The 10810-nt window shown below is 36.0% G+C and overlaps 1 protein-coding gene across 1 annotated transcript in view; it reads left to right on the forward strand.

The window, feature by feature from the left end:
* Window positions 1-890: 890 nt before the first annotated feature.
* The window catches only part of LOC131537798 (A disintegrin and metalloproteinase with thrombospondin motifs 5), a 32094-nt gene continuing 22174 nt past the window's right edge, over window positions 891-10810 (forward strand). The window contains exon 1 of the mRNA XM_058771447.1: window positions 891-1960. Within this exon, the coding sequence (XP_058627430.1) occupies window positions 1103-1960 (858 nt within the window). The 5' untranslated portion in view covers window positions 891-1102. The remainder of the gene's footprint in view (window positions 1961-10810) is intronic.

The raw sequence follows: 10810 nt of genomic DNA on the forward strand, positions 1-10810 counted from the left end.
TTTTAAACATCACCCAGTTAGTTTAATGTGACCCTGCAGCACAAAAGCAGTCATAAGCAGCACAGCTATATTTGTAGCAATAGCCAACAATACATTGTATGGGTCAAAATTATCTATTTCTCTTTTATGCCAAAAATCATTAGAATATTAAGTAAAGATCATGTTCCATGAAGATATTTTGTAAATGTCCTTCCATAAATATTTCAAAACTTAATTTTTGATTAGTAATATGCATTGCTAAGAACTTCATTTGAACAACTTTAAAGGTGATTTTCTCAATATTTAGATTTTTTTTTTGCACCCTCAGATTCCAGATTTTCAAATAGTTGTATCTCAGCCAAATATTGTCCAATCCTAACAAACCAGTTGATGTATAATTCTCAAGTTTTAAAAAATTGACCCTTGTGACTGGTTTTGTGCTCCAGGGTCACAATTATCAGCTCTTATAAGGTAAAGAAAAGTCCTCAGTATGATCATTTTGAGTCAGTTTTGGGTCTTTTAGAAAACAAACAGAACATCAGGACGAAGAAACACAGTATTTCCTTGACTTTGCATTGATTTGCACATAAACACACATTTATAACACATGCAGCTGCCTTGTTCATACTAAGATAAAGGTGCGTTTTCTATACTCTAAAACCGAAACCTGTTGACATTAGTAGATTTTAGGCTGATTTAAAAAGCCCTGGTTTGTGAGGACATTTTCAAACATTTGGCCCCTAACAAGTACAGATGAACCTGTACAGTGTACAGTGAACACAAACAGAGAGAGAGAGAGAGAGAGAGAGAGTTGGGAAAGAATGAGAGGAGGAGGTCTGGAGTGGAGAGCGAGCGCAAAGGGGCAGGACTCTTTCTCTTTCTCTCTCTCTTTCTCTCTCTGGTGCTTTTAAGAGGAAACTTTGTGTTTTGTTCTCCAAGTTCACTTTAGTTCTCGCTCTTCTCTCATCCTGCCTTCACGCGTTTATTTCCGAGACGCGTGAGATGCGCACCGGGACTCATGGATCAGTCCGGCTCCAGTTCCTCACGCAAGTCATTTTAAAGCTGCGTTTCGGATCGTAATGTTTCCAAAAGTTTTCTGCACCGGATTGAACTACATGGAATAATGTGGCGGATCGTTTTGCTGTGTTGCGCTCTGGAGGGTTCCGTTGCGTTCCGTCCACCTGCGAACGCGTCTCTGCTCGCACCTGTCCGCGGCGTCGTGCGCACCGTGGATCGGATTTATCACGGAGGAGGAAAAGCCGGTTATCTTCTGTACATAGACGAGCAGCGCTTTCAGCTGGATATGGAGCGGGATGAGTCTATACTGTCTCATCACTTCGGTTTGAACGCGGACGCGCCGCCGCCGCGTCGGGAATGCGTTTACCGCGGCACCGTCAACTCAAACGCGGAGTCGCTTGCGCTTTTCAATCTGTGCGGCGGCGGACTCGACGGGTTTTTCGCGGTGGATGACGCGCGGTACACCGTCACGCCGCTCATCCGAGCGAAGGGCCACGAGAACGACGCGCGCGACGCGACGCGCGCTCTCCACTATTACACGCGCGAGAGCTTCGGTTTCGAGGCGATGCCCGCGCGCCACAGCTGCGGCACGCGCGACCGCAAAGCGCGGACGCAGCGCGACGCGCGGACGCGACGCAAGCGCTCCGTGTCCCGCGCGCGGCACGTGGAGCTGCTGCTGGTCGCGGACGCGTCCATGACGAAGAAGTACGGGAAGGACCTGCACCATTACCTGTTGACTCTCGCGTCCATCGCGTCCAAACTCTACGGCCACGCCAGCATCGAGAACCCCATCCGTCTGTCGGTGGTTAAAGTCGCGATCCTGTCCGAGAACGAGAAGGGCATCGAGGTGTCCAAGAACGCCGCCGCGACGCTCAAGAGCTTCTGTAAATGGCAGAATCAGCAGAACCCTCTGGATGACGATCATCAGCATCACCACGACGCGGCGATCCTCTTCACCAGGCAGGTAAAAACAGAGACGCGCAGCAGCCTCGGTGAACTGTGTTTACATTGTGAGTGATGGAGGTACAAACACAGCAGCGCTTTATTTCAGTCCCAGAGCATCACCGTGTGTTTCCATCACTGAGCCATTGTGTTTTGAACTACAGCTTTTTTTAAACTGCTTACACACTTTACCTCTTTTTTTCAAAACTTCAAAACTGCACCATAGTACTCCAAGGTAGCCTACTGTGGCCGTACCATGGTAGTTTTTGTTTTGACCAGCAGTTCCCAACTTTTTGACCCTAAACCCCCCCATATTGTCCAACATAAATTCAAAGACCCAGATATTTCCTTGGGAACATCATTAGCAGGAATATCATATCAAATATCAAAAATAAATATCATTAGCTTTTTAATCAAGTTTTGATTGAACTTAATTATTATTTATTTGTTTATTAATAGTATAAATTGCGTTTTTAGTATTTTAATGATATTTTATTATAATTAAATATGTTTTGTGTTACGTTTTTATTATTTTTAATATAATTAAATAGTGTTTTTAGCATTTTCATTGTTTAATTTATTTTAATAAAATTAAATATTTTAAATTGTGTTTTTAGCATTTTAACTAAGCTTTAATTATTATTTTATATAATTGCATTTTTAGCATTTTAATTGTTTAAATTATTTAATTATAATTAAATATTTTTTGTGCTTTTAGCATTTTAATTGAGTTTTGACTACTTATAGTTTTTTTTCAGCTGCTTGCACACATTTTCAAAACTTTGCCTCTTTTTTTCAAAACTTTACACACAAATCCAAGAATTGCACACAAAATGAAAAATGCCTCGCATCTCTTGCAAAATGAAGCACTGCATTCAAAATATCACAAACACATCTCAAAAGCAAACATTTGCAAACACCTTTGCCATAATATTAAATCCTGTTAGATTTTGTGTGTTACGTAGAGAATTGTGTGTTGTGTTTTGCAAAAAGTGTTTTATGAAATTGAAAACTGAGTCAAAGGCTGAGAATCAGTGTCTGGTTTTGCAGATTTGGTGTGTGCTTCTGCTGTTTGAGTGACAGCTTTCAGAAACTGTGTGACAAGTAAAGATTTTGTGTGTAAGCAGTTAAAACAAACTGTAACATAATTCACTAATTCAAAGTCATTCTTTGGCCCCGCCCCCCTGATTAAGGCAGGATGATTCTACAAATACAAAAACCATCATATGCTGTTTGGGGAAGTTCCTTGCAGCAACATATAAATGCTATGGTGCATGAATTTCATTACCGTGATATATTTCAGAGTACCATAGTATTACCATCTGATAGCATCAAACCTCAGTGTGTGTGTGTGTGTGTGTGTGTGTGTGTGTGTCCAGGTCAGCTGGATCCGATCATGTGTCGACTACTGTGGGAACGTCAGTCTCTCCCTTCCCGTTCAACAGTGAACTGTAAAATTATTTCCTTTGTTGCTGTTTTTCTAGGCAGGCGTCTTCGGTCCCCTGACTAGTGTGTGTCTTCATACAGTGTGTGTCTGTGCACATTCCTCACGCGAGACGCTCTCGAGATCTGAGTGCCATGAACCGCAGCAGAGAGCTGTGAGGAAAATGAAAGCCGTCCTGGGCTGGAGACCACACTGGTTTCGCCCCTCACAGATCCCACAGTAAAGCGCAGGCTCCTCGCCTCTCGCTCAAACACCGCGCTTGTGGTTTGGAGCTTGTCTTGTTTCCAGACGAGGCTTGTGGTGCATGTAAGTCATGCAAGGTCTTGTTCACTGGAGCACTTAAAGTGCCAAAATCCTGCGCTTCATCAGTAACTTTGTCTTGTTTTCTAGAGTAAAACTATCTAAACATCCTTAAAACCAGATCAGTTTGCATGAGAAGCAAGCTTTCAGATGTTATTCAGAATATCTTTAGATTTTTCAATTGTTTACATTAGTTAATGCATTTGGTATCATGAACCAGAGCTGTTGTAGGTAACTAAAACTAAAACCATAAAAATACTTTTTCATTACTTGAAATAAAATAAATCGTAACTGAAATAGAATGAAATATAAAAAAGTAAACTTTTTTATTTCAGCTATTTATTCAGCCTTTATTTTCATATAGTTTAACTTGATGTACTAAAATAATTTCAACTAAAACTGAAATAAAAAAAAATATTTTAAAATTATATAGACTTTTAAAATGAAGCAATAATGAAAATGACAAAAGCTCAACAAAACTGCTAAAACTTTAACTAAAATTAACGGTTATTATAGTTAATTAAAACTATTTTATTTTATTATTCATTTATTATTTATGTTGAGGTAATAACTAAAACTAAAAGTAAAATAAAATGTTTGTTTTTTTTAAACAATGACAAAACGCACAACATAATCACTTAAACTTTAACTAAAATGACATTGAAAATACAAAAATAAAAAAGAATTAAAAATATTTATTTTAAAAATATAATAGTTTCCCATTGATACTAAAATAGCAATTTTGTGAACTAATTATACATTTTTAGCATTTTTAACATTATTAATCTGTTAATGTTAATTTATAAACATACTTGTGTTTTTTTATTCATATTACATTAATTGAAATGTTAAAGATGTATAAGTGTATGCATAAATTCCCATTACCTTGATTAATGAATGCTTTGAAAATATTGATACCTAATGCATTAATTAAACTAACAAACCTTATTCTAAAGTGTTATAAAGAAATCTTGTTTTGCGTGATGTTTACATGCATAGTTTTAATAGTTAGGAATAGTTCACACAAAAATGAAAATGCGCTCACCCTCAGTCCATCAGAGATTAGGATGAGTTTGTTTCTTCATCAGATTTGGAGAAATGTGTCTGCATCACTGTCTCATCAATGGATGCTCTGCAGTGAATGGGTGCCGTCAGACACCCATTCACTGCAGAGCATCCATTGCTGAGACACTGATGGAATGACACATTTCTCCACATGTGTTCCAATGAAGAAACTCAATTTTCATTTTTGGGTGAACTATTCCTCTAACTATGTAACTAATTCCTCTAGCAGACTGGCATTCACTCCCTGGTGCCCTCGGTTGGCATCTGTAATGCAGCTGACGTCGTTTTCCTCTCATAAGAGCCGCCACACCAGATTCCACAGAGACATAGCTTCTGTTGGCAGCGGCCTCTTTCCTCTGGCGGAGTGGAGTCTGACACACCTGGTGGCGTACAGTGTGTGTGTGTGTGTGTGTGTGTTTAAGAGTGTGTGGTTGTGAAGTACACCATGTCAACAAGTCATGATGGGCAGCAAAATCCCACAGACACCCACTGAGAGCTCTGAACCGCCGCCAAAGCCAAACACAAAGAAATGAAATAACCGAAGCATCATTTCCTCTCTGCTGCTGCTGCACAGTTTCTCAAAGCCTCCTCTGCCTCATGACTAACACTGATTTATTTTTTTATATTTACTGAGCACAGCTCATCCAAAAATGAGAAACTGTCATCATTTCGTTTAAAACTTTTCGTTCCTCTGTGAAACACAAAAAAAGAAGTTTAGCAGAATGTTCATGCTGCTCTCTTCTAAACAGTAAAAGTGTTGACAGGGATTTTTACTGCATCAAAAAGGAAAGCAAGCATCATAAAATAGTCCATGCTACTTATACATTATATTCAAAGTGGATTCATATGATGCTCTCAACGAAGAAATGGACTGAAATTTAAGTCATTGTTCACTAATAACCTTCTTTGCGATCGCTGATAAATGTTGCATTCAAGATACAACCCAGGAAACGAATTTAGGTTATAAAAACATTGTGGGAACTTGGCATCTGCGCTTGGCAGATGCTTTAATAAACTTATATTTCATTCAGGTATGCATTTGATCAGTTCATGCATTCCCTGGGAAATGAATGGCCTCGTTGGAAATACACACAACCTACATTTTTGCAAAAAACATACCTACACATGCAGTTCACTGCAGTTTTATACAAGTGGCAGTAAAACACAGTTCCTTACTCAATACTGTGAGCTCAAAACACTTTTAAATGAATACATTTTAATGTTTGCATCACATAACTAGCTCCATATGTACAGCTTTTCTGGTGTAAGCTTGCTCAGTAGCGCACCCGGTACAGCATTGCTCTTGCAAGCTAAAATTGCATGGTTGCAAATGTGTTTTTATCTCACATTTGTTTTCGTTAACAGCATCGATTTGTTTTAAAGTTGTTGGTATGTTATTTTCAAACACGATACAGCATTAACCTTTTAGCGCCACCCACCAGATATTTCATTACTGAACCTGCCGCGATTCAAACGACAACCAATGCAATAAAACGTTGTCAGATTCATGTTTATAGTTTTCAGATCAAACTCAAGCTGGACACTGGCTGGACATTTCACTTTTAAAAGTGTCACGAAATGTGCAAGAAGCAACGTAATATCATTTCACAGGCATGTTTTTCCAATGAGCCTGAGTAGGAAATGAACTGTGGTGTTGCTATCAGTACTGATATATTATTATAGTTTTTGCTAATTTTTTGAATGAGATTTTATTTGTATATTTTTATTTTCATTTATGTTAAAGTTTTAGCAATTTTGTTGTGTTTTTTTACATTTTTCTTAGTGTTTCATATATTTTTAAAATATTGTTTTTATTTTATTTTAGCTATTTTAGTATGTTGACTTAAGCTGAACAAAAATGAGAAATGTTGCCACAGCAACTACACTGTAAAAAAATGTAAAAAAAGTTGAGCAAACTTAAAATTTTAAGGCAACCAGCTTCAGGAGATTTTTGAGTTTTCTCAACTTTTTATTTTATTTTTTTTATTTGTTTATTTTTTACAGTGCTGTAAAAAATCTAAAGTTGAGAGCAATATTTCTCATTTTGTATAACTTAAAAGTGAAATTGAAATCATTAATATAATTAATAAAAATTAAATAGACATATTTAAAAACAACAAATGCTAATACAAATGGTAAAAATACGACAAAGTTATTCAAACTTCAACTAAAATTAACATTAAAGCTATTAATAACATTATTCATATTTTTCATAATAAAATAAATAAACTATTATTCACGCTCAGGTTTTTCATTTAAGACTCGCCAATTGCCAAATGCAAGTACGTTTGTCTGTGACAAAATTATAATTAAATATTTGCATTAAACATTGCTTGCAATAATTTTATTCCATCAGAATACACAGCTACTTTTGAATGACTGTTGATGGAGAAAGATGCGGTGGGGGGGGGGGTTTATTTAGGGTGCATCATTATACTGTATATCTAAATAAACATATATAATTATAAATAATTTTATTTATAATTATATATGTTTGTTTATTTATTAAAAAGTTAATTTTTATAATTAGTGAGAAATATATATATATTCTTTTTTATTAACTTTTTATTAATTAAATAGTTTTTATTTATTAAATAAATTGTGACCCTGGAGCACAAAAGCAGTCATAAGCAGCACAGGTATATTTGTAGCAATAGCCAACAATACATTGTATGGGTCAAAATTATCCATTTTTCCTTTATGCCAAAAATCATTAGGATATTAAGTAAAGATCATGTTTACTGAAGATATTTTGCACATTTCCTACCGTAAATATATCAAAACTTCATTTTTGATTAGTAATATGCATTGCTAAGTACACATTTGAACAACTTTAAAGGTGATTTTCTCAATATTGTGATATTGTCCTGTCATAACAAGCCATACATCAATGGAAAGCTTATTTATTTATTGATCTTAATTTCAAAAATTGTACCCTTATGACTGGTTTTGTGGTCCAAGGTCACAATTAATATATATTATAATAGAAATATACATAGTTTAGTTTTGTTTTATTTATATTTATTATTTATTTAAAAATTATTGCACAAAAGAAACATTTATGGCTGGTAAATGTTCTCAGTTCACCTGCCCTTTTTAAGCCTGTATGTACTGTACAAAAACACACATTTCTAGCGTATGTGACGGTGTGTTTTGTAGCGTCTGTCTGTCTGGGGCATTTCACACGTCTTCAGCCGCTATACGTTGACAGTTCACTGAAAACCTCGGAGAGATTCTGGACGCTCTGAATCCATCCGTCTGTGTCCCGCTGTCCCAAATCCTTACGATCCGTGCCAGCGTTGAGTAGCAACAGCCTGCGATCGGATCCGGCCTCTGCCGAGAAACTCAGTAGGATGAAGAATTTGTTTTTGACACAAGAGGAGCTGATATGGCTGATATACTGAATATTGTTTTTGTTCAAGCAAACTATTGATTTCAGAGATTTTCAGGAGTTTTTTTGATGTTAGTGTCGTTTGATCCCATACAGCAAAAGATGTATTTTTTTTATATATATATCAAAATATATTTACGTAAATATATTTTCTGCTGATATATTTTTAATATGTTTTTGAAAATATTTTAAGAATATAAATAAATTTTATAAGCATTTATATTTTATATATTTTGCCCTCCATATATTTCAGTCCAAGAAAATACATTCACTTCAGGGTTTAGTTAACTATAACTAAAACTAAAACCATAAAAGAAAAAAAAATGGAAAAAAAAAAATAATAATAATGAAATAAAATAAATGTTAACTGAAATAAAATAAAATATAAAACACAATTTTATTTCACCTAGTTGACAAGACAAGATTTCACATTTTCATTTACTTTAACTTGACAAAAATAATTCAAATTAAAACTTTAAAGAAAAATGTTATATATATATATATATATATATATATATATATATATATATAAAGCAGAAACTAATAAAAAAATTTAAAAACACAACAAAATTACTAAAAGATTAACTAAAATTAACATGAAAGCGGAAAATATAAAAAAAAATAATTAATTCAAAATATTAACAAACAACAAAAACTAATAAAAATGTCAAAAACACACAAAAAATACAAAAACTTTCAAATTTAATTCAACATTAACAAAACCTATAATATTATCTTAATCATGCTAAAATAACACTGACTATGTCACATTTGAAGAAAAACTTGTCTATAGGTGAACATATAACATGTAGTCTGTAACGTAGGCTGTTTTTGGAAGTGTATTTTAAAATTGGAAATGTATTTTCTTGCCACTGAAATACGTTTTGAAATATATTTTGGTATATTATTTAAATTGAAAATATATATTTCAGTGAGCTTCACTGTTTGCAACATATTTTTAGCTTATATTTAAAATATATTTTGGCCATAAAAAGTCTATTTTTTGCTGTATGTGATCCTTCTCAGTTTGTAGATCCAAACAGGCCAGACGTGCGACTCAGATCAGCACTGATGTTCTTCTCGTCGCTGATGGACGTGTGAGAGCAGACCTCAGATCAGCGGGTCGAGGCCGAACGTCTGGCCCTGAAACGCCCCGTAAATCAGAAGCAGGTGACAGAAACTCGCGGCGCTGGAGAGTCAGATTTCAGAGCGGTCTGCTCCTCCTGCTCGTCTTCCTCTGTCTGCATCCACATGTTTGCTCAGAGCGAGAGGCGTCTGGATATCAGCGTTCCCGCGTGTTTGCGTGTGAGCTGATGTTCTGGCACCTCGACTCTTAGTGCAGAAAACCTTTTGCTTTCCAGTAAATGCATCTGGACATCCTTAAAACCACTTGAGACGATTATTTTTTTTTTACTTCTGTGTTGTGACGTATATTCAAGTGTGATGGATTATCAAAAAAGAAAAAAGTTTAGGACGGGAACTTGGTTCCAGTTATTTTGGTGTCATTAATAGACAATTATAGTTTTAGTTAATATTTTGCATTAGATTGTATTTTTATATTTTCTTTGTTCACTTTAATTTTAGTAAAGTTTTAGTAATTTTGTTGCATGTTTTTGTTATTTTTATTATTATTTTCTTTTTTTTTATATTTTTCTCATTTATTTAATTTTAAATGTCTATATAATGTTAAGACTAAGTTAGACTAAATTAAAGCTAAATACAATAGCTAAATATTATTACAGTGAGGAAAATAAGTATTTGAACACCCTGCTATTTTGCAAGTTCTCCCACTTAGAAATCATGGAGGGGTCTGAAATTGTCATCGTAGGTGCATGTCCACTGTGAGAGACATAATCTAAAAAAAAAATCCAGAAATCACAATGTATGATTTTTAACTATTTATTTGTATGATACAGCTGCAAATAAGTATTTGAACACCTGAGAAAATCAATGTTAATATTTGGTACAGTAGCCTTTGTTTGCAATTACAGAGGTCAAACGTTTCCTGTAGTTTTTCACCAGGTTTGCACACACTGCAGGAGGGATTTTGGCCCACCTCCACACAGATCTTCTCTAGATCAGTCAGGTTTCTGGCCTGTCGCTGAGAAACACGGAGTTTGAGCTCCTCCAAAGATTCTCTATTGGGTTTAGGTCTGAGACTGGCTAGGCCACGCCAGAACCTTGATATGCTTCTTACAGAGCCACTCCTTGGTTATCCTGGCTGTGTGCTTCGGGTCATTGTCATGTTGGAAGACCCAGCCTCGACCCATCTTCAATGCTCTAACTGAGGGAAGGAGGTTGTTCCCCAAAATCTGGCAATACATGGCCCCGGTCATCCTCTCCTTAATACAGTGCAGTCGCCCTGTCCCATGTGCAGAAAAACACCCCAAAGCATGATGCTACCACCCCATGCTTCACAGTAGGGATGGTGTTCTTGGATGGTACTCATCATTCTTCTTCCTCCAAACACGTTTAGTGGAATTATGACCAAAAGTTCTATTTTGGTCTCATCTGACCACATGACTTTCTCCCATGACTCCTCTGGATCATCCAAATGGTCATTGGCAAACTTAAGTCGGGCTGGACATGTGCTGGTTTAAGCAGGGGAACCTTCCGTGCCATGCATGATTTCAAACCATGACGCCTTAGTGTATTACCAACAGTAACCTTGG

Source organism: Onychostoma macrolepis, chromosome 01 (genome assembly GCF_012432095.1).
Source record: "Onychostoma macrolepis isolate SWU-2019 chromosome 01, ASM1243209v1, whole genome shotgun sequence".
Classification (NCBI taxonomy): domain Eukaryota; kingdom Metazoa; phylum Chordata; class Actinopteri; order Cypriniformes; family Cyprinidae; genus Onychostoma; species Onychostoma macrolepis.